Source organism: Gadus chalcogrammus, chromosome 19, assembly GCF_026213295.1.
Source record: "Gadus chalcogrammus isolate NIFS_2021 chromosome 19, NIFS_Gcha_1.0, whole genome shotgun sequence".
Lineage (NCBI taxonomy): Eukaryota > Metazoa > Chordata > Actinopteri > Gadiformes > Gadidae > Gadus > Gadus chalcogrammus.
Window position 1 is genome coordinate 10,959,222 of NC_079430.1, and position 24,646 is coordinate 10,983,867.

The 24,646-nt window shown below is 48.0% G+C and overlaps 1 protein-coding gene across 3 annotated transcripts in view; it reads right to left on the reverse strand.

Annotated features, from left to right (window-relative positions):
* LOC130372492 (unconventional myosin-XVIIIb-like) overlaps nt 1–24,646 on the reverse strand; it is a 39,963-nt gene that overhangs the window by 11,886 nt on the left and 3,431 nt on the right. For 2 of the 3 annotated variants that reach the window (XM_056578531.1, XM_056578533.1), the window contains exons 2-31: nt 22,002–22,148; nt 21,003–21,734; nt 20,456–20,519; nt 19,337–19,449; nt 18,625–18,792; nt 17,690–17,900; nt 17,141–17,283; nt 16,176–16,276; nt 15,180–15,243; nt 14,742–14,886; nt 14,069–14,239; nt 13,541–13,631; nt 12,603–12,795; nt 11,589–11,669; nt 10,978–11,098; nt 10,434–10,581; nt 9,705–9,888; nt 8,519–8,669; nt 6,639–6,748; nt 6,236–6,301; nt 5,819–5,947; nt 4,718–4,861; nt 4,009–4,098; nt 3,516–3,635; nt 2,779–2,884; nt 2,311–2,435; nt 1,943–2,097; nt 1,366–1,489; nt 798–998; nt 527–637 (exon numbers count right to left, since the gene is read on the reverse strand). In XM_056578531.1, the coding sequence (XP_056434506.1) occupies nt 527–637; nt 798–998; nt 1,366–1,489; nt 1,943–2,097; nt 2,311–2,435; nt 2,779–2,884; nt 3,516–3,635; nt 4,009–4,098; nt 4,718–4,861; nt 5,819–5,947; nt 6,236–6,301; nt 6,639–6,748; nt 8,519–8,669; nt 9,705–9,888; nt 10,434–10,581; nt 10,978–11,098; nt 11,589–11,669; nt 12,603–12,795; nt 13,541–13,631; nt 14,069–14,239; nt 14,742–14,886; nt 15,180–15,243; nt 16,176–16,276; nt 17,141–17,283; nt 17,690–17,900; nt 18,625–18,792; nt 19,337–19,449; nt 20,456–20,519; nt 21,003–21,734; nt 22,002–22,148 (4,509 nt within the window). Of the gene's footprint in view, nt 1–526; nt 638–797; nt 999–1,365; nt 1,490–1,942; nt 2,098–2,310; nt 2,436–2,778; nt 2,885–3,515; nt 3,636–4,008; nt 4,099–4,717; nt 4,862–5,818; nt 5,948–6,235; nt 6,302–6,638; nt 6,749–8,518; nt 8,670–9,704; nt 9,889–10,433; nt 10,582–10,977; nt 11,099–11,588; nt 11,670–12,602; nt 12,796–13,540; nt 13,632–14,068; nt 14,240–14,741; nt 14,887–15,179; nt 15,244–16,175; nt 16,277–17,140; nt 17,284–17,689; nt 17,901–18,624; nt 18,793–19,336; nt 19,450–20,455; nt 20,520–21,002; nt 21,735–22,001; nt 22,149–23,499; nt 23,592–24,646 lie in introns of those variants that run through there. The other variant, XM_056578530.1, reaches the window with a different exon arrangement.

Genomic DNA, 24,646 nt, shown 5'->3' on the forward strand with positions numbered 1-24,646 from the left:
AATGTGATTGGACAAGACCTCAACAAGGCATTCAAGTGTCCTTATTGGCTCGGGCGAAGCTGAATAAAGTTGCACCAGCTGGATAATAACTTGAAATTGAAAATCATAACAAATGTTTTGTTGATGAAAATAAGTACTGTTCTAAAATAAGACAGAACTGCATTGATCCCGGATGGGAAATAATCGTCTATACCTCCAAGTATCCCTAAACGAGTGGTCTAATCTGAACCCCATGTCCTGTCGTTTTACTCGCATTCAGATGCTCTAAAAGTGGCTCAACAGAGTAGTGCTCCATTATGCGTGTTGTGAAAAAGACAAGGTTAAAAAAACAACAACAACTGTTTCTTTTAAAAGTTGGACAAGTGACATCATTATTCTTGTGGGACCAACTGAGAATGCAAATCCTGGACCAATGACGTCACTGGTCCAACTTTTCCACAGAATACACTGTACTGTATTCTGCTTACGACGCAGTACCCCGTGTAGCGGGGTGGGATGCTTCAAGAGGGGGCCGGTTGTTCCTTACTCGTCTCTGGGAGGACTTGTGGACGTCCTCCAGCTCCTCCTCCTTGTCCTCCAGCTCCTTCTGGTGCATCTGCCTCATGCGCTCCATCTCCAGCTCAGAGCGCATGTGCACCTGAGGGGCGGGGCACAGCGGGCAATGGTCACATGTGGTGCATGTGCGTGCATGGCGGATTTAATGACCTTGCAAAATGTAGATTATGGTGCAAGCGTCTGAGTGTCTGAGTGTGTGTGTGTGTGTGTGTGCGTGTACGTGTGCGTGTGTGCGTGCTGACCTGCTGCTGCTGCTGGATCCGGCCGGTCAGGGTGCTGACCTCCTCCTGGCCCTCGCTGGCCTGGCCCTCCAGGAGGCGGAGCTGCTTCTTCAGGTCCGGGACCGAGTCGCCGGACAGGTCCAGGGGCAGGCTGAGGTCCCGCACCTGGCTGCACAGCTCGTCCTTCTGCTGGCCCAGACGGGTCACCTCCGCCTGGATCTCCTGGAGGACAGACACTGGGTCAGGGGAACCCTCCCGTCTCCGGCTCCACACAAACGCACCCCTAGTGTGGACCCTGGGGGGTAGGGTTCTGTAGTGTAGTGACTCACATGTTATGTTATATTATATTGATCAACATACCGGTAGGTTGTACTGATAGTTTATTCCTGGTAATACACCTAGGTGTAGTATACATAGGTTTATATTTACAGCATTTATTAACACACCTGTAGAGTCCATATATACAGTATGTTAACCCACCTGTAGGTTGTAGATTGTAGAGTATATATATATATTTATTAACCCACCTGTAGGTTGTAGATTGTAGAGCATATATATATATATATATATATACAGTATATGAACCCACCTGTAGGTTGGCCCTTAGAGTGTATATCTGGCCGCCCATGGCTGTGTTCTCCTGGGTGACTTTATCCTTGAGCTCTCTCTCATTCTCTGCCTGCTCCAAGGCCTGGGTCAGCTCACTATCAAACCTGCAACACACCATGATGGATTATATATGATACATAAACACGCACAGTATGTCAAACAAAAATATGTTACAATTATTACAATTTAATAGCTGTGATTTCAGCGTCATTTGTTAGAAAAGGCGTAGCCTTCCCGCCTTTGAGAATCAATCACAGGAGCCTGTCAATCACATTGACAGGCTCCTGTTGCATGACTTGCAAAACTTCCCATTGGTGGCGACAGTTCGGGAGGGCGGGAGCCGAAAAGGAGGTTGTTTTAGGCTGTTTTTTGTTGTTTGGTGCCCAAATCTTCTTGAATCCCTTTTAACTGTTAGAGATTCCTTAGTGAGATTCTCATGGAGGTTGTTCCATGAGAACCGGTACCACAGAGCAACCTTCAGGTGCAGGACTGTCACATTTCAATCGGTCCATGTTTATGACTGAGCACTGGTTCTAAGGCCTGGGTGGGGGCCCCACCTCCTTTGCTTGCGGTCCAGCTCGTGGATGCGGCTCTGCAGGCTGTCGGTGAGGACCCGGGCGTCCTGGAGGTCAGAGGTCAACCGGCGGCACTGACGCTTCAGCTCCGCCGCGCTCCTCCTGGACTGCTCCAGCTCGGCCTGCAAGGAGGACACCTGCACACACACACACACACACACACAGACACAGACACAGACACACACACACACACACACACACACACACACAGACAGACAGGTAGACACACACACCCATACAGACACAGACACAGACACACACACACACACACACACACACACACACACAGTCAGTGTTGGGGTCCCCAGCAGTAGTGAGAGGTGCAGTCTGAGCAGATTGCGGTCTGGCACCTTGGTGTCTAGCTGCTGCCGGGCCTGTCTCTCCACCTCCAGCTTCTCCTCCGTCTGCTTCAGACGCCGCCGCACAAACTCCACCTCCGTCTGGGAACACTCCAGCTGCACCACCAGCTCCTTGTCTGAGGAGGTGGAGGAGGAGGAGGAGGAGAAGGGGGGAGATGGGTTTATGCGCGTGTGTGTGTGTGTGTGTGCGCGTCAGTCCTTGTCAGTCTGTCTGTCTGTCTGTCTGTCTGTCTGTCTGTCTGTCTGTCTGTCTGTCTGTCTGTCTGTCTGTCTGTCTGTCTGTCTGTCTGTCTGTCTGTCTGTCTGTCCGTGTGTGTGTGCATAAATGTGTAATAACAGCTATTCTATGTGAAAACATTTCTATTTATTTCCCCTTTTTTAGCTCTACAATCCACCCCTCATCCCTGCCCCAGTAGGACCAATCAAAAGAGCCCTCCTCCGGTCTCCAGGGCAACCTACCTGTCGCGGGCCGGGCCGGGCTCTCCTTCACATGGACCTTCTGTTGCTCCTCCTCCAGCTGCTTCTCAAGGGTTTCCATGGCAACCTTGCACTGGTCCAGTCGTGTCTAGCGGAGGACGTTTAGAGTGGAGAAGGAGAACTATGAATAAGGGGGGCGTGCTCTTCACTCTTAATAATCAGCTCCGCCAGTTGTTGCTTTAATATATCATACTCAAGTTGTTGTTTGAGTTTGAGACGGAAATGTGGCATTTTAACAAGAGCCAAACTATGAACGACACCGACAGTGAATCAGGAACTCATCATTCAGTCAAAAGTAATTGTTTCATCCAGTCATTCAGCCAATTAGATAATTCTCTCATCCATTCCCCCGTCATCAAGGCGTTCGGTCATCCACTCCTCCACCCATCTATTCATCCACTGACCGCTGTCACTCATCCTCTCCTCCAACCATCCAGTTACCATCCAGTCACCCATTCACCCAGTAACCCAGGGCCCAGTCACAGAGTAACCAGTCCCCCATTCACCCAGTAACCAGTCCCCCATTCACCCAGTAACCAGTCCCCCATTCACCCAGTAACCAGTCCCCCATTCACCCAGTCCCCCATTCACCAGTCCCCCATTCACCCAGTAACCAGTCCCCTAGTAACCAGTCCCCCATTCACCCAGTAACCAGTCCCCCATTCACCCAGTAACCAGTTCCCCATTCACCCAGTAACCCACCCACCCAGCCTTTTCACCTGCAGCTCCTTGTTCTCCTTGCAGAGCCTCAGTCTCTCAGCTCGCTCCACGTCCAGCGCCTGGCCCACCGCGTCGCCGCGGAAACGCTCGTCACTGAGCTCACAAGTCACCGCCGTCACCTGATGGGTCGCAACCGGTCGAGGTCACATGGCGTGCGTAGGAGTGTGCGTGTGTGTTCAAGTTCAAGTGTTTAATTGTGAGATACACAGAACAACAGAGAGTGCGTGCGTGCACATATGCGTGTGCACACACACACGTGTACATATGCGTGCACACACACACACACACACACACACGTGTACATATGCGTGCACACACACACACACACACGTGTGTGTGTGTGTGTGTGTGTGTGTGTGTGTGTGTGTGTGTGTGTGTGTGTGTGTGTGTGTGTGTGTGTGTGTGTGTGTGTGTGTGTGTGTGTGTGTGTGTGTGTGTGTGTGTGTGTGTGTGTGTGTGTGTGTGTGTGTGTGTGTGTGTGTGTGTGTGTACCTTGGTCTCCAGGATGTCTGTGGTCTGTCTGAGGTCATTCCTCTCCTTCTCGGACTTCTCTAGTTTTCGTCTCAGAACTGAAAACTCGTCCTGTTTGAGAGGAAGAATGAACCTGATTGAACAGCCCTTCTACCCCAATAGAAACTCACTGTAACTTAGCTTTCAAAGTGACGGTTAACAGGATCTGAACACGTAACATAACCACAACATATCACAGAGGGATGCATCCATTAACACACCTTCCAACATGAAAGGAAGGAGAATGTCCCAAAGTATATCAATAATAGTCTCTAAGTCAGCTAATTAACTTGGATGGTAGGGGCGTGGTCTGAATCCCCTTTCCCCCATTGCTGTTTTGGGGAGTTTGGACTTCCTGAAACGCCCTTGCCATAATGTCAAGAGGACAGGGATTGGTCACGCATGGCCACGTGAGTATACGGTATTGGTTCAGCCACCTAGGGTCAGCCGGTGAAAAACATTGGTGAGCAGAGATGTGTGTCATGAAGGAGCAGGTAGGCTTTAGGAGGCCGTTGCTCTAGGCGCCCTACAGGGAGACTGAACACCCTGGAGGTCTCACCGCAGGCGGACTCCCTCGACGACTTCGATCCAAGTGTGATCACAAGGACTAGGAAACGCCCCTATGCCCCCAGACCACCCACATCCCCCCCCCCCACACCCCCCAACCCATGGAGCCAGTGTGTGCCGGTACCTCCTTGGCCCTGAGCCTCTGGTTGTCCATGTTGACGTTGAGGAGAGGCCGGACCCTGCAGAAGAGCTTCCACCAGCACCACCTGCCGACAGCCCGCATGGCCCTCAGGTTCCTCTGCACACAGCTCACCGCCATCTGCTGCACCTGCACACACACACACACACACACACACACACACACACACACACACATAAACAAATGCATGCATGCACACGGACATGTACACAGAAACGTTGATATGCCCGCACAGAAGTTCATATACACACACATACACATTAATATGCACACACACAAGTTCATGTGCACCCACAACCACACACTCACACACACATCATATGCACGCACGCACACACACACATGTGTACACACACACACACAGAGTGTTCAGAGACACATAGGTGGACAGGCACCCCCAAACACACACACACACACAAACCAATGTATACACACACATACATAGACACACAATCATTGCAAGGGCACACGCAGATGCAGATAAACATTTGCACACATACACACACCACACCCACATGGGACGCACCACCCAGACATAAAAACATCAAGCACACATCTGTCAGCTGGTGATGAAAGATGGCACAGTTTGTAGAAACAGTCTAGATTACTGGATCCTTCCATTTTTTGATGTTTTTCAATGCGACAATGTGGTCTCTCTCTCTCCCTCTCACCCTCTCTCGCCCTATACTCTTATATTAACGCAAATAGCGTTGCAGACGATGATTAATAATTAGAATCATGATTAATTACTTGTAGATTGAATGAAGATAAATATTCACTATTAACATAAATTAGTGAATTTAATTACATTTAATAAATCTAATGAGACATAACGTGCAGGTTATCCACTGATCCACTCATAGTTATCCTGATTAGAATCAGTGCACGCCTGTCATTAAAACCTCATTAGAATCGGTTTACATTCGTCATTAAAACCTGATTAGAATCGGATTTCCCTCGTCATTATAACCTGATTAGAATCAGAATACACTCATCGTTTAAAACCTGATTAGAATCGGATTACACTCGTCGTTAGATCACGATTACAACACTCGATGAGAGGCCGGGCTCCCGTCCTCCACCGACCTTGAGCCGGCGGTACTTCTGCCGGGCCAGGTGACCCGTGCAGGAGGCCTGGAAGTGGAGCAGCCAGCCGCTGACCAGCTGGTCTCGGAGCCTCTCCAGGGACTGCAGCACGCCACGCCTCATTAGTACCTGTCCGTTACGGAGACACAGCCTGTGTAGTTTATACTGTAGATCCACCCGTTTCATTCCATTGTTTTCAATAAGGATTAAGAATAGGAAAAAAGTCAATATAAGAATGCGAATTATGAAATAGAATTGCAAAACAACATCAGTTGGCGGTTGAAAAGATGTTTGTGTGATTAGGACCAATCCCAATGGTGTAACCTCACGATGACGGCCCTGGGTAGATTGAGCGTATTTTGGTTCATAATATATTGTTTCTATAATATGCAGTAGGTTCGATGGCTTGGTTCTTACTCTGCTGGGGCCCAGAACTATGCTCTTCTTATCCAGATCCAACTCTACCAGCAGTTCCTCCACTGCCTGAGAGAGAGAGAGAGAGAGAGAGAGAAAGAGAAAGAGAAAAAGAGAGAGAGAGAGAGAGAGAGAGAGAGAGAGAGAGAGAGAGAGAGAGAGAGAGAGAGAGAGAGAGAAAGAGAAAGAGAAAGAGAGAGAGAGAGAGAGAGAGAGAGAGAGAGAGAGGATTTGGAGGTAGGAGGAGGAGGAGATGGAGGAGGAGGAGAGAGTAGAAGAGGAGGAGGAGGAGCAGGAGGAGAGAGAGAGAGAGAACAAGACCATTAAATCCAATATTACTGTTGAATTAATTGCGTTCAAACAGCAGAGGCCGGAGGTGATGCCGGAGAGGCAAAGGAGGGCCCACCTTCCTCTCGTCGTGGGCGACGAACACGGAGGCGTAGCGCTTTACGATGACAGGAGAGAGAGCCTGGAAACGACACCTGAAGTCTCCCAGAGGCATGTGCTCTGGGTAGCCTGGAGAGAGAGCGAGAGACATAGAGAGAAAGACAGAGAGAGAGAGATAGAGACAGAGACAGATACACAAAGATAGAGACATAGATAGAGAGATATACATAGAGAGACAGACAGAGAGAGAGACAGAGACAGAGAGAGACAAAAGTAGAGACATAGATAAAAAGATAGACAGCGAGACAGCGAGAGAGAGACATAGAGACATAGAAACAGAGAGAGAGACAAAGATAGAAACAAAGAGAGAGAGAGACATAGATAAAAATACATAGAGAGACAGAGGGAGAGCGAGAGAGGAGAGAGAGAGAAACCTTCATAGTTAAAGTAGATTACACAAGTTACAGAGACCATAAAAACAAAAAATCCAAAAGAGAATTCCACCACCTTTATGCTAAATATTTAGCAGGAATTATTATTGGGGCTCTTTAATTACCCTGACTCCTCTTTTGACAGCGAGTACAACAGTTTTGGTTCATTAAACTAATTTGAGACTTCTTTCCAAGAAGACTTGGCAGCTTTATAAGAAATGGGTCTTTCATAATAAAATTGATATTCAGAGAAGGGAGCAATGTTCTCTGTGAACGGCCAGGACTCTACTGGGGAGACATTCTATTCAACATCTCAGAATTGAGTTCACTATAGGCAGAAGAAGAAGCTTTTTACAGTGACAACCATAGAAGTCTCAGCTGCCACTGCCTTTTCATTCACAAGGCTAACATGCTACATTCATTGGTTCTCCAGGTTAGCCTTCAGAAAGAAATAATGAAAAAGGCCCATTTATATTCAACATGTATGACTGAATAGAAGACAAGGTTATGTTCAGTGTGCCAACAGTACAGCTGTCCAAGCCCTATCCAGGCTTTCCAATTGATTTACATTGTTGAATTAGGTTTCAATGTGAACCTTCACATGTTCAAATAGTATGAATAATTACAATATATAAAACATAACATGGTCGTGGCTTATATTTTTATCAATCTCTCGCGGGTGTTGTCCTTTTCCAACAATGAAACGTCAAAGGATTCTCACATATGGTTTGTGTGCATAAGAATCATGTACAAAGTGATCTGGGAGAAATCTTTAGGTTCACTAAAACACATCTTGTGTACCCCTGGTCAAGGGTTAGGGTTGACTCAGGGTTTTCTCAGATTGATTATAGTTGGTTATTGGACAGATAATCCTGCGATTTTCTCTACTTTATAATCCTCATAATAGATAGAATATAGTAACCTCAGTGACAGATCATCCTGTGATATTCTCTACATCATAATCCTAATCCTAGATAGATGATCCTCACTTTTTGGACAGATAAACCTTTAATATTCTCTACATCATAATCCTAATAATTTTATAGTTTGCTGTAGGACAGATAATCCAGTCAGATTCTCTACTTTATAATCCTAATTCTAGATAGATTATAGTTACCTCAGAGACGGATAATCCTGTGATATTCTCTACATCATAATCTTAATCCTAGATCGATTAGAGTTGTATTTTGGATTTTTAATCCTTTTATATTCTCTACACATAACCCTAATCCTAGCTAGATTACAGTTGTTTTCTGTACAGGTAGTCCCGTGATACTCTTTACATTATTACCTAATCCTAGCTAGATTATAGTTGTTTTCTGTACAGGTTATCCTGTGATACTTTCTACATTATTGCCTAATCCTAGCTAGATTATAGTTGTTTTCTGTACAGGTAATCCTGTGAAACTTTCTACATTATTACCTAATCCTAGCTAGATTACAGTTGTTTTTTGAGGGTTAATCCCACCTGTGCGGTAGAGCTGCAGGGCGGGGAGGATCTGGGCAGAGTGTAGCTGGACGCGCAGTGCACGGACATCGAAGACGCCGGCGTCCGTCTTGGCCTTGACGCACTGGAGGAAGACGGGCCGGGCACGACGAATCAGGTTCAGCAGAGCATCCTGGGGGGAAGGGGGGGGGATTACATCAGATTAGATTAGACTGGATAAAAAGACATCACATTGGATCAGATTGGACTGGATTATATTATATTAAAGATGGGACTGTATTCGACCACATGACATCGGATCAGTTTGGACTGGATTCCATTCTACCGCAGCATTGTTGAATACGTTATTCGAGTTGAAAAATCAAGCACACCCAAGGAAGTGCTTTAATTTTAAATAACGAGAAACTCTATTACCCAGGTGACTTCATGTGTTATAAACAAAGAACCGTGAACTAAATAATTTATTTATTTATTACTTATGGATAACTGCACAACATCGGCAAATTCATGACCACTGCATTAGTGATCAGCCTCGTGAGACAGCCATAGTTTCTGAGTACATGTTCCCCTTCTCTCTGCAGATCGGTCCAGGCTTCGAGGCCAAACAAGGCACTGAATGGGACTGCGGCCAGACCGATTTCAGAGAGAAAGTAGGGGAACTCCCGAGATGGGGACGGTCTGACAAGTCTTCACACCCAACATCCTGTCGAATGAGGAAGCCCATCGATGTTTCACCATCACTTAAAATGCACTAGAGTAGAATATATTTAGAATTAGAATTATAATTGAGGAGTGTAGAGCAGACTAGGATGGGTTAGAGCTCAGATAAGAGATCAGATTGTAGATTGTAGATTAGACACTACAGTGCAGATTACAGATCAGATTAGAGTCAGATTACAGATGAGATTACAGATCAGATTACAGATCAGATTAGAGATCAGATTAGAGATCAGAGTATAGATCAGATTAGAGATCAGATTAGAGATCAGAGTACAGATCAGATTACAGATCAGAGTACAGATCAGATTACAGATCAGATTACAGATCAGATTACAGATCAGATTACAGATCAGAGTACAGATCAGATTACAGATCAGAGTACAGATCAGATTACAGATCAGATTACAGATCAGAGTACAGATCAGAGTACAGATCAGAGTACAGATCAGATTACAGATCAGATTACAGATCAGAGTACAGATCTCACCGCCTGCAGTTTGACGGCGATGGAGGCCGAGTGACGGCGCATGGCGGCCATGCCCCCGCTGAAGGTCTTCCGGATGGTTCCGCTCCGCTGAAGGGAGCGCTGGCTGGTGCCCTCGAAGCCCCCCAGCCCCCGGCACAGAGGGGGCACTGAGGACCTGGGGGAGAACAGGGCCTTCACCACCCCACTGAGGGAGGAGGAACGACAGAAGAGATCAGAACAGGAAGTGCTGCAAAGGGTCGATGTTTGTGTGTGTGTGAATCTGCTGGGATTTGACTAGGGCCTAGAAAATATAACAAAAAAATATATGAATAGTATATTGAATATCAGTATAAAAAAATATCTTGGAATATAAACGCCATCTAAAATAAGCAATAGGTTGTAATAACGAAGGACACTCAAACTTGATTTAGACAGAAAATGTGATGGTGGATGAAGAGGTACTGGCTCTGTTCTGCTTAGATGCGCCTCTATACTTTCATTTTTTCTGATTTAGATTGACCACCCCTGGATCATTTGTTAACTATCAGGGCCCCTCAACCCTGATTGGATTGAATGCATCTTGCTGCCTGCCAATCACACGTGCACAACTAACACTACTCAAAGGCGGAGAGCAGGGCCGGGAGGGGGTGTTTGTGTGGGTTGTTCCTTTAAAAAAAACCTGCTCTCCAAGACAACAGCACCAGCAGCTTTACCGAGGCCCCACCCAAGCACCCAGCGGGGGTCACGTACACGGTGGAGTTCTGCAGCAGCGTGGCGGCGTTGAGGGAGGAGGGGTTGTTCTGGATCAGACCGAACCAGCCCGTCAGGTCGTAGCGCACCGGGTCCAGGCCTAGCATGTGGTTGACCTCACACTGCAGGGGCTGCTCGCACTGACGCACTGGTGGGTGGGGGGGGGGGGGGGGGGGGGGGGTGTTAACAGGACCAGCAGCCATTCTGACTTCATCTAAGCCTACCAAGCATACACATCTCCTTCTACTAATCCTTAATAATAAATAACTAGCTCGGGCAAGTGGTGGTGGTTTACAAGAGTTTACTTGTACCACTCATAATAGTGTAGGGTATGTTTCCTTAATAATTCATACAATAATATCAATATAATTGAAAAATATCAATCCATAACTGAAAGAAAAGGTTGTTTACCAGAGTTTAACGGCTCAACTGGATTGATATTAACAAGAGTAGGGTGAGGTGAGGTCTAATCAATACGTCATATTTACATTCAATAATATCAACGAAGTGAACTCTGGGTAATGGTGCCAGGTGCTGGGTGTACCGGTGTTGCTGTAGTACTGGCAGACCCTCTCCAGCGCCGCGTTCTCAGTGGAGCCCGGGGTCACCATCTCCTCATCCAGGAGCCACAGGAGGCCCCGCGGGACCGCCTCAGCAGCCCTCACCTGCACACACACACGCACGCACACACACACACGCACGCACGCACGCACACACACATTCAGAGACACATTGAACACACAAACACACACACACACACACATTCAGAGACACATTGAACACACAAACACACACACACACACACACACACACACACACGCACGCACGCACGCACGCACGCACGCACGCAGAGACACATTGAACACACACACACACACATACATACACACACACACATTCAGAGACACATTGAACATCCAAACACACACACACACACACACATGCAGAGACACAAACCAGGACGCACACACACAGACCCCCCCCCCCCCCACACACACACACACACACACACAAGCAATACACACAAACAAGTTGCAAAGACATTTCATGTTAATTATGTCATAAAGTTTGTGGAAGGTCATTTGTTTCAGTAGCACAATACAAACATAGCATGTGAATACTGTACATAGAGATGTAAGGACAGGAGGACTGCACCTGGAGGGTTGGCTGGTCCACAGCCGACACCACGTCGGCCGGGCTGCTCTCTGGGGTCTCAAACTGAACACCCAGCTTCTCCTGAGAGCACATCATACTCAGGTTAAGCTCACCTTGATTTGATTTGTACTCAAATACAAATCACTCGGACCATTTCAACAATGTTTCCGAATTGGACCAATGGACGATGTACATCCAGAAACCAATGACTTCGATGTCCAACCTTTCTGTGATTTCTTATGTGCATACGTGCGTGTCTTTATGTGTGTGTCAGTCCATGTTTATACACACAGATAACACACATGTTTACACACACAGATAACACATATGTATGCGTTACCCTCTATCACACATCTATACACAAGGGTGTAGCTCTAGAACCACACACTGAGTTAGGTCTCTCTCATGTCAGGATCAAACAGTGGAGGAAGAAAACTGACAATAAATATAAGAGACTAAATATAGGATGTGTATTGAAGTAATGTTGGCATAGGTAGATATCCTAGGCAACAGAAGGAATGGTAGAAATAATAAAGAAATATTGAAGCACGAGTTAACCAAGAAAAACCCTGCATATCTGAAATAATAAATATATGAGAAATAATAAATATATGAGAAACAATAAGTACATGAGAAATAATAAACACATGATACATTAGAAATAAATGAGGAATGATAAATACCTGAGAATTTATAAATATATGAAAAATAATAAATATATGAGAACAAATAAATATGAGATATTATAAATATATGAGAAATTATAAGTAGGCAATATAAGAAATAAAAAAATATGAGAAATAATAATAATATGAGAAATAATAAATACATAAGAAACTATAAATATATGAGAAATTATAAATGGGCACAATTATATAGGCTATAATAATATTTAAATGACAGTTTATAAATGACAGTTTTCCCATTTTAGTATCTCTAGAACGGGACAGGTGTGACCCCAGCAGGAGGGGCGCGGTCATGCTTCCCGGGGGTCCTACCTCCCGGGGGTCCTACCTGCTGGTAGCGCTCCAGCGTGTGTGTGAAGGTGTGTGTGTGGTAGTGCTCCAGCAGCCGCTCCTGCAGGTAGTTGTGGCAGAGCTCGGCCCAGCCGGCGGCGCGCTCCTCCCCGGCGTGCCGGGGGTTCCTCAGTCCCGGGGTGTCCACCACCGCCACCGACGCCAGGGTCAGCTGCCGGGTGCTCAGCGCTCTGGGGGGGGGGCTCTAGTCAGGACCACCATCACAACCACCAGGACCACCACCACTACCTCCCCCATCACAGCCACCAGGACCACTAACCCCACCACTACCTCCACCATCACAACCACCAGGACCACTAACCACCACCACTACCTCCCCCATCACAGCCACCAGGACCACTAACCACCACCACTACCTCCACCATCACAACCACCAGGACCACTAACCACCACCACTACCGTCCTCCACCACCAACATAACTATAACCAACCCCCTTAACCACCACCACTACCTCCACCACCAGCACCGGCACCAGAACTACCACCACCACCACTAACTCCACCACTAGCACCACCACCAGCACCACCCCCACCATGACCTCCAGCCCATTACCGCCACCACCAGAACCAGAACTACCGCCAGAACCGGAACCACCACCTCCATCAACACCACTTCCATCTGAACCATCACCACCACCACCACCACTCCCGACTCCACCCCCACATCACCATCAATATCACCACCAACACCTCACCTAATGAGGTGTTGACACAGAGTCATACGGCGAGCACCACATGTTCCCTGGGTAGCATGATCAAATCATGTTTTCTGTTGGTTGGTTGCATTTCAGTTAGATCAGTCAGGTGAAGCCGCTATGATGAGCAGTGTGTGTGTGTGTGTGTGTGTGTGTGTGTGTGTGTGTGTGTGTGTGTGTGTGTGTGTGTGTGTGTGTGTGTGTGTGTGTGTACACTGACCTGTTAATAAGCGAGACAATGGTAGTGAAGAGTTCTTCATAGAGTCCAGAAGCCATTCCGTCCACGCACTGAGAAGCAGTCAGCCTGGGACCTGCAGTCAGGGACAACATCGCTCCCTCACCAACATGCTTTTCATTGGCCTACACACCATCGTGTCGTTCAGAAAGGCACAGCCTGCAACATCAACTAAAAAATGTTGGACAATATACGTAATGTTTGTGAATTGGACGAATGGACGCAAATCCCGGACCAATGACTTCAAAGGTCTTCTTTACGGAAACAAAGTTGGTGTCATAAAAACGTGTGTGAAGCATTACTCTCTTATATTAGAAAATAGCCAAGTGTGACGGTTTCTCTTGAGTATCGTCAATGTATGTTTCATTTTGTGTGTGTGTGTGTGTGTGTGTGTGTGTGTGTGTGTGTGTGTGTGTGTGTGTGTGTGTGTGTGTGTGTGTGTGTGTGTGTGTGTGTGTGTGTGTGTGTGTGTGTGTGTGTGTGTGTGTGTGTGTGTGTGTGTGTGGTCCTCACCGTCCTCTGCCTCAGCAGCAGGGAGCCTCTCTCTGCTGCCCCCGGTGGCTCTCTGCAGTAGCTGCCGGAGGTGGTGCTTGAAGACGGCGGTGTGCAGGTCCTCTCCCTCGCTGCCCAGGACGCTCCCGGCTGCCTGGGCACTCTCAAAGTTCACAAACTGCCTCCTGCCAACTGGAGCAGAGACACAGGAGTTATGGAAAGGTACTCTTATACTTTCTGATTTTTATAATTCTATATTAAATGTTTAACTACTACTTTAGCTACGTTTAACTACTCTACCTACTAACTCTCTAGTAAATTCTGGATATTTAGCACTTCATCCGAAGTGACTGAAAGTGATTCAATTTATTTTATAACTAATTAGCAGGTAGGGGATACATATCCCATCTTGCTCAAGGACATTGGTGAGGTTCGAACCCACATCCTTGCAAAGTTGGAGTCAAATACGCTTCAGCCCAAAGCAGACAGAGAGCTAATTTTGTTCTCGTATTTGGAGCACGGCCAAAATTATGAAATCGAAACATAAAGTTTTGAAGGGGCAAAGCACAAGTCTATGTTTTTCATGCATTGTTTCGACACGGCCATGTGCTTGGACTCCAGCCCCCAGACTAGCCTGCACTCATATGAAGCTAGAAAAGGGTCAGAAGGACTCCTCTGTGTTCATCACCGATACCTTTGCAGGCCCCCGCGGCTCCGATGTGGTAGATGGCGGCCAGGACGTGCCAGATCGCCTTCTGCTCTCCGGCGGTGATGCCCAGTGTTTCCATGGCAACCACCAGCTTGTTGAAGGCGACTGACGCGCGCTGCTTCTCCTCCACCTGGCGACGGACAGGTTGCCATAGCGTCAGTCTCCGAGGGTGCCATCCACGCGACCCACATCGAAACCAACCACCGGCTCGGTTCAATAGTCAGTAGATATATGTGGCAACATTGATTTTGTGGTTGGGAAAATCCATATTGGAATGTACGTGTGTGTGTGTGTGTGTGTGTGTGTGTGTGTGTGTGTGTGTGTGTGTGTGTGTGTGTGTGTGTGTGTGTGTGTGTGTGTGTGTGTGTGTGTGTGTGTGTGTGTGTGTGTGTGTAGGACCCAGCCATCCCCTAGCACACTGACCTTGGTGGCGGGGACGATACCGAAGGAGTTGAACTCCGGTAGCTGGTGCAGCTGCAGCTCAGTCCTGTTGGGGTGAGAGGTCATCTCATGTATCATACATAGAATAAAATCATCGAACAACAAAAGTCCTGCATAATCAGATCATATGCCATAGCCAGCATTTAGCATATGTTGTTAGTGCTTGTCTGTGTGTGTGTGTGGGTTGGCATTGCTGTGTGTGTGTGTGTGTGTGTGTGTGTGTGTGTGTGTGTGTGTGTGTGTGTGTGTGTGTGCGTGTGTGCGTGCGTGCGTGCGTGCGTGCGTGTTTCTGCGCGTGTGTGTGTGTCTGTGTCTGTGTCTGTGTGTGTGTTGGTTGGTGGTTAGGCATTGCATATCGATGTGTGTGTACTGTGTATACGTGTCTTTATTTTTTTGTGGGTGTGTGTATGTGTACGTGTGCACACGTCCACTGGAATGCATTTATAAAGCGCTTTTCAGACCAGTGGCCACTCAAAGGGCTTTACAATTATTGCCTCCCATTCACCCATTCGTACACCCATTTATACACCGACAACACCTAGACAACAGAGCCATGCAAGGCTGCAGGCAGCCAGTCTGGAGCAGATGGGTGAAATGTTTTGCTCAGGGATACCTCGACACATAGCTAGGATGAGCTGGGGAGCAAACCAGGAACATTCTGGTTGTCAAACAACACGCTCTATGTGTTTAGGACTTTGCATACTTGCAAGCTTGAATGTTTATGTGTGCGTGTGTCTGTGTCTGTTTCTGCGTGTGTGTGTGTGATTGAGAGTATGTGTTGGTGCATGTGTGGTTGTGTGTGTGTGTGTGGGTGTGTGTGCATCTGCGTGTGTGTGTGGGGTTGTTTGTGTGTGTGTGTGTCTGTGCGCGTGTGTGCATGTGTGTGCATGTGCGTGTCTGTGATTGTAAGTGTGTGTGTGCGTGTGTGCATGAGTGTCTCTGTGTGTGCGTGGTTGCGTGTATGTGCGTGCATTAAACCTCATCTCGGTGCTGAGCCCAGCCATCATCTGAGCGAACACCAGGAAGTTGCTCTCTCCTTCCAACTTCTGACAAACCTTCCACTTGTCCAGCATCATCGTCTGATGGAGGCAACACAGAAGATACACACGTAACCATGGATATCGAATGCATGAACCTCAGCAGTCACCATAGAAAAAGAAAGAAAGCCCAATCTACTTTGTATTGTCCACGACAATTGTGTTAAGAAACGGCAGCTGTATTGGATGGAACCACTTTATCGGAGGGTACAATTGTGCGCGAAAATTCAAGTCGTTCGAATTCAAGTGCTGCAAAGGATCATGGGAAGGATGCGTTACGGCTCAGCTTTTGCGGCATAAAATGGGACGGGACAAAGTTGGACTTCGGTTTGCTCAGACAAATGGCAACGTTGTGGGGTTCAAAATCACAGACAATTGATCGGACAACATGTCCATTCGGTGAGCACTGGCGTACTCCACTGGTGGTCGGAGTTCAGCTCCTGGTTTTAAACCCTTCCATCAGCATCCTTTTAAACTCCCACAAATAGAAACTAGAGAGAGTGCAGAGTGCTGTTTACAGGCCGTCATTCAGCAGACGCTTTTCACCCCAAGCGACTAACTAAGTGAAGCTCAGAACATCGCAGGCATAGTCGCATTTGGAATAGCTACAAAAAGAAAGAGCTCCACGACTTAGTAAAAATACTCGTTGTATTTTAGTTTCTTCACATTATATCGCTGTGAATAAGGTTACCATGGTGTGTCCTTTGGGGTGGGGTTTCAGGTTGCTAAGGGATTACAGCTACGTGGGCTTTAAATGTCATGATGTCTGGCGGCTGCCGGTACCTTGTCTTAAGCTCCTCAGGGCTCGGTTTAATCCCGTGTTTCTCTGTGCACCTGAACATAAAAGCCTCGGACCTGGAGCCGGACAGTACTGGGAGCGTAGGACAGGCCCTAGGGGGTGGGTACCTGGAGGTGACCGCCGGCGATGAGGCCGGCGTTGTTGAAGTCCAGAGAGAGCACCATGGCGAAGCGGGACGAGGCGTCGCTGTGAGGGGAGCTGACGCAGCCAAACGACCGCAGGATGGAGAACACCGCCTGCACGCGCTCCACTGCACACACACACACGCACACACACACACACACACACACACAATATGATGATGTGGTTATATCATTACAGTGCAGGTCTCCACGCTACAATGAAGTGCTTCAGTAGATAAATGGATAGAATTGCATGGAGATATATATATATATATATGCACCCAACGCGCACACACACACACACACACACACACACACACACACACACACACACACACACACACACACACACACACACACACACACACACACACACACACACACACACACACACACACACACACACACACACACTAACTTTGTAATATGCTTTGGGGGTCTTCAAAAGCACTATATAAAACTATGACAGCGCTATACAAGGGTATAAAGTGTGTAGCCAGCGCTACAGTCTACATCTTCCTTCGGGGTCCTCACCGGTGACGCTGCCCCCCACGGTGCCCGCTTGTTTGAGCAGCGTGTGTGTGAAGGCCTGGCACGCCGTGGTCTTGCCCGTGCCGCTGCGGCCCAGCGCGCACACACTGTGGTCCCTGCGCGTGCCCACCAGGGACACGTACATCCTCTGGACCAGGGCGGACAGGGCCGGGGGCGCCTCCCACACACACTCCCCCCGCCGGGACTTTGGCGTCTGGGAGGAGAGGGGGGCGACGTTAACGGAGGGTTGGTATGGTCGTGTTAGGGTGGTTAGACCGAACCCCGAGCAGGGACAACAGAGCAGCAACAAAGGAGCAACAGAGGGCAGAGAACAGCTAGGAAGACGACTGGAGCCAAGCCAGAGAGGTCCGACGTTTGGAATCGATATGAATTGGCTCAAATGTCATCTTGCTTATGAACATTTCAAAGATTTGAGCCAATCAGAAATATTATGCTATACTCTTCAGTTTTTTTTCTATCCGGAGGAGAGCAGTTGTGATGGAAACAACCTTCCTAGCCTATGAGACCGATATCTGAGTTCACATCCTGTTTCCGTCCAAAGATCAGTCTGGCCTCCATCCTGTTGGAACTGCCTTTTAAAACATTTGAAAATGCCATGACAAACATAAAGATAATGGCGGCGCCTGAAAGCCACAGTCAGACAAACATAAAGATAATGGCGGCGCCTGAGGAATGATAAACAATCCCAAATGTTTTAACCTGCATTAGACTGAATAACGATGTTCAAAGATTAACTGTAATCGGCACAGAAGGCTTTTCTCCGAGGGGAAGATGTTTTTACTTTACAAAGAGATCACAAGCATCACTCTGATTGGCCGGAGGTTTTGGAACAACGCAGCCATGTTTGGACATCGATTACTGGCAAGGATGGTCTCACAATAAGACCCCCCCTCCTGACGGGTGTTGGGACGGAGTACCTTGCTGTGCGGGTGGGAGGGGGGCCAGAGGCTGATGAGGTTTGGCCCGGCCTGGGTGAGGGGCAGGCTGGCCTGGGCTCGGCTGGTCAGGGTGTGGAGCACCCCGCTCTCGTTGACGTACTGGAGCTCGCTCAGGTCCTCACACAGCTCCAACTCAGAGGGGTTGCACTGGAGAAGGCAAGTGGGGGACGTAAACATTTTATACTAAACATTTACATTCAGGGCGTTTAACAGACACTTTTATCCAAAGCGACTTAAAATAAGTGCATTTGTCAGAAGAAAGAGAAACAACAATAAATCGCCGACGGTACAACAAAGATGTTCATAAAAACAAGTGCCAAGCACTCACAATTGCTAGGCTAACCCATTCCCTGCATACAACAAAGATAGCTGGGGGAAGATGCCACACAATGCTAAGTCATATAATATTTTAAGTGCCAGGATGTACAATCAAACAATAAGTGCGTACGTTAGAAGGGTGCTTTTAGGAGAATAAGGGAGGGGAAGGGGTGGTGGGGGTTAGGGCTGCAGGGTCCAAGTGAACTCAGGGAGGGAGTCATTGCATTCAGCATCACGATATATATCTATATAAATCTATACATAGATGTATAGATATATATAGTGAGGCAGCAAAACAGAGACGAGAGCAGCAAACGCAGTGAGAGCCATGGCAACGCGGGAGAAGAGTCAGAGTTTAGGCTGTAAGAGTTACCTTCTCTATCTCGTACTCGGTGACGTCATGCAGGGATCCGTCCGACTGCAGCCGGACCCTCACGAGACCCTCTGGGAGCTCAGGGGTCCCCACGTCTGGCTTGAGCTGGGTCGCTACGAAGACACCCCACCCCGACCGGTTACAGGCTGTTTATGTGGTCATCCAACCAAAGAGAACTACACACAACCACTATCAGAACCAAAGAAATATGTTATCCCCTGCTGGATAAACTGTAGCATTCAGGCCCTAATATAGTAGTTCTGGTTTTGGAGATAGATAGATTATATATACCAGTATACTTTACTTTTGTTTCTTCCACATAAAGTGTGACAATAGAAATTGACATGGGCCCTTTGCTTATGTAGACTGATGCGCGAGCGCGCGCGCGTGCGCGCATCAGTCTACATAAGCTCTGTGCAGATAATTCTCTGCTGTGCCGGGGGTTGTGTGAGGATCAGCGCTGCGTGTGGGAGTCTTTAGGGATTAGGGGGGGCGGTTGTATTAAGTACAGTAGCTGGATGAGTAGAGGGTGGGTCACATGGGTCATGAGGGAAAGGTCAAGGGTGCGAGTGGCTGGGAATGCAGCACCGACAGGTTGCCGGCTCATTCCCGGGAGGGATGGGAAGCGCTCGGTGTGGACTAGCAGACTGCGTCTTCATAACAGACGGTCATTTACTATCTAGTTGCTATGTGTTCGGCTGCAGCTATCGAAGGATATTTCCCCTGGGGTGGGGGGGGGGGGGTCCTGTTTCATATCGCGTGTCATCCCGACCGGAGGAGGGGTGGAGGTGGTGGTGGTAGTGGCGAGGTGGACGCACCACTTCCCAGGATGCATTGCCTCGGGGCTGGAGCTGCACTTGTTAATTAGTTCTTCATTATTTGTGTGTGTTCCGGTGTGGGTAGTTTTCACACACACACACACACACACACGCAGCATCTCAGAGTTGTGGGCGTGGGGGTCGGGGTGCGTGTCGGAGGAGTGATTGAGTAGGAGTGTGAGTGAGGACGGCGGTGTGACGGAAGGCTGTCCACCAGGGTGAGTGAGACGGACAGTTGTCCCTCTACGGTCGAGGGGGTTAGCCCGTAGCGACGGTAGCTCGCTAGCATAGCATAGCTTACCCAGAGTAACGCCGTCCTTGTGGACGTACCACACGGTGCCGGTCTCGTACCACACGTCTTTCACCTGGAACAGAAATCTTAATGTTTTTACGATTTATTTTACTTTTTAAACATAAGAATACATGTTGATGTGGGTGTGTGTGTGTGTGTGTGTGTGTGTGTGTGTGTGTGTGTGTGTGTGTGTGTGTGTGTGTGTGTGTGTGTGTGTGTGTGTGTGTGTGTGTAGGTGCATTTATTTTTGTGAGTCTGTATGGGTGTGTGCTTCTGGGCACAACTTTGGTTGCAACTGTACATATTTGCAACTCTGTGTTCAAATGGATGCCTGCGTATATGTGTGTATGTTTGTGTTTGTGTGCACCTGTGTATGCTCGTTTGTGTGTGGGCTTTCTGGTGCACGTGTGCATGTATGTGCGTGTGCATGTTTGAGTGCACATGGGTAACTATACATGTGTTCATGTGGGTGCTTTCCATTGTATGTATTCCATGTATTGTGTACGTATACATGTGTGTGTGTGTTGTATATGCATGTGGAATAAGCCAAACAAACCTCTTTCTGTTGGGTTTCCGTCACATTGCTTTCTGCTGGCCGTCCCTCTGGGTCCTGTCTCTCTGCTATCACATCTACATGTTTCTCCGTCTTAACCACCTCTGTCCGTTTCTCCAAACCAATCTGCGTTCTCTTTTTGTCCACCTCCATCTGCGTTCTCTTTTTGTCCACCTCCACCACCGCTTTTGGTTTCTTCACCTCAACCACCACTTTTGGTTTCTCTACCTCCATCCCCACTTTTGGTTTCTTCACCTCCACCACTGTTCTTGGCTTCTCCAATTCCACCACCACTTTCGGTTTCTTAACCTCCACCACCACTTTTGGTTTCTCTACCTCCACCATTACTTTTGGTTTCTTCACCTCCACCACCGTTCTCGGTTTCTCTACCTCCACCAACGCTGTCTTTACTTTCCTCTCCTCCTCCACCATCTTCTTGCCATTCGCCTTGCTGTCCATCTCCGACCTCACTTCCTGTTGTGTTTTTTGTTGTTGTTGTTGTTGTTTTGGAGGCTTGGGGGTCACTTCCTGTTCTTTGCTCTGTCCATTTTGGAGCTCAGGAGTCACAGGGGGCCTGGGCGACAAAATCCTGCGATTTGATTGGGAGGAGTTTTCCCGCTCGCTTGCGCTTTCAGCCAATTGCTGGGCTCGGAGCAACATCTCGGCCTCCAGGATTGGTGGAGTCTGATCCTCCAGGAGGAACTGCTGCACCAGGTTGTCACTGAGTTTGCTGGGCTACACACACACACACACACACACACACACACACACACACACACACACACACACACACACACACACACACACACACACACACACACACACACACACACACACACACACACACACACAAACACACACACACACACAATGAATGCTCTAAGATCTTTAACAACTCTCCTGTCTTGCTACTAAACACGACTATTTGACACACGTTTCTCCATTGTTCCAGGCTTTTCTCTCTGGAGACCCTGAGAGCCCCGAGAAGCTGAAGGACCTCACCGCTCTCTCCTCCTTGACCTCGGGCTCCTTCAGCTTGGTCTCCTTCTCAGAGTCACGGACCAGCTGCTTGAGGAAGCCCCCCGGCACGACCGAGAGGGGGGGCGGAGGGGAGGGGAGCGTCTCCGGCGGCTTCTTCTCCTCCTTTATCTGTGGTGGGGTGAAGGGGTGATGGAGGAGGTAGGGGTGAAGGGGTGATGGAGGAGGTAGGGGTGAAGGGGTGATGGAGGAGGTAGGGGTGAAGGGGTGATGGAGGAGGTAGGGGTGAAGGGGTGATGGAGGAGGTGGGGGTGAAGGGGTGATGGAGGAGGTAGGGGTGAAGGGGTGATGGAGGAGGTAGGGGAGAAGGAATGATGGGGTGAATGGGTGAAGGAACAGGTTGGGGTGAAGGCATGATGGAAGAGGTAGGGATGAAAGGGTGAAGGGATGAAGGGTTTATTGGAGGAAGAGATGAAGGAAGAGGTTGAAATGAAGGTAGGAAAGGATGATGAAGTGATGATTAAAGAGGTTGGGATGAATGAAGTGATGAATGAAGGGATGATGGAAGAGGTTGGAGAGAAAAGAGAGAGAGAGAGAGAGAGGAGACAGAAGAGGTGGAGGCATTATGTGACTGGTAAACACGGGAAGTGGAGACAAACTTACCAGACGGCAGGTTCACACTCTGATTTATAATTACATGCATGTCTTATAAAAATATCAGCATGATGTAACACAACAGAAACGTCTGGCTACACACATTCGTACGACATGGTCAGAAGTTAAAGCATTTCAACTCAAATCTCCATATGGATTAGAACTAAACACAATGCACACAGGACAATGTGATGAATGTTAAGACACAACACACAACATCAGAAATGTAACACAAATCTGTACAACCGTTACACCGCTTCATGCATTGAACACCAACATGCATTTGCTCTCTGAGGATCCATTGAGGAAATGATTCAATAAACGATCATTATACATATGTACTGGCGAACTGACATTTAGCAAACGGTGTGAACTATCTGAAAGGACCACGAGGAACTACTACTTTGCGTCACAACTCTGGTTGTTCTTTCTTCAACCATCCTTCTGGAGGCAACAATGGAAAAAAAACACTCCTATTACAGTTTCTGTAATAATCTCAGCATGAACCGTGACTTAGTCACCCAATCTCACCCATGCATCGTTACCATCACAACCCCACACCATCACAGCCCGACGTGCGTCCGTCTCTTACGCACGCACACGACCACAAACAAACGTAAAGAAACACACAGAGATCTGATGCATAGAGGTCTATAAACAGCCAGCGCTCACAGCAGGCAGGGGGGACATGATTGACTAACGGCTGATTCATCGCACTGAAAAAAACATTTACACACACGGGGTGGGTGGACGGGGGGACGGGGGGGACGGGGCGGGGGACGTGTTACGATCATACGGGGATTAGGAGCGAGGCGTCGCGGAGAGCCTAGCGGGGGTTAGTCGGGCGGTTAGAGCGTTCGACACCTCCCTTCTTCTCCCACAGTTTTAACCGCGACGACAGCGCCATTCTGTGGGGGAGGGGGCCTCAGGTGTGCTGGGCCAAAGCGTGGGGACACCGGGTGTCCGGGGGCTTTCAAAGAGGGGGGGGGGGGGTGGGGGGAGGGTTGTCGACACCAGGTGTGCACGGTCAAAGCGCTGCGGTGACAGATGGCTGGTTTCACAGTGACGGGGACACCAGACGTGGAGGGGGTCACAGTGGGGGGGGGGGGGGGACCTGGTGGTGGAGACACAGAGAGACGTGTGAGGCAGTTGAAGGCAGGAGCCAAGGGTACAGAGATGGATGGGACTGGGAGCACATCGGACGTTTTCTGTGAAAACGATCCGAACGGCCATCCTGTCCAGTATTTCCTTCCGTAGAATAAGAGTGATAAGGTCTTGTTGGATGTTAATCATAGCTCAAGGACCCAATTTCGATTTAAAATGGAGATGGAGATTATAGTAGACTGTGAGGATCCATGGATTGGAATCGATTCAACAGCCATTCATAACATTTGATCAATGATGACAAAAACATATTGTTATAAAGAAAAATGTACCATACATTTGACCGATGAAGAGATAAGCCTAGGCACTTACATACCTAGTACATACATTTACATTTACATTAAATTTAGGGCATTTAGCAGACGCTTTTATCCAAAGCGACTTACAATAAGTACATTTGTCATAAGAAGTGAAACAATATATCACTGTCAGTACAGTAAAGATGTTCATAGAACCAAGTGCAAGTACTAACAATCGCTAGGCTAACCCATACCCCGTGTACAGCAGTGATAGCAGCTACTGCAGAGGCTACACAATTAAGTACTATAAATTAGTGTGTACAATAAGTGCGTACATTAAGTGCCAGGACGTACAACATACAATGGTGGCCGGAAGGGGCTTGGTTGCTATGCAGAGTCGAGGTGAACTCTGAACAGGTTATTTTTTTAGTCTCTTGCGTTTACACTACATACAACTATGGCCTCGTTAACTCCTTAAACACACACCAAAGTATGTGCTTGCATCTTCATGGTTGCATGTTCAAAAACACACACACATACTCTCTCTCTCCCACACAAACACACTTCTTAATTGACCATTTTCATGAAACAAATCTAAACGGATGAATGTCT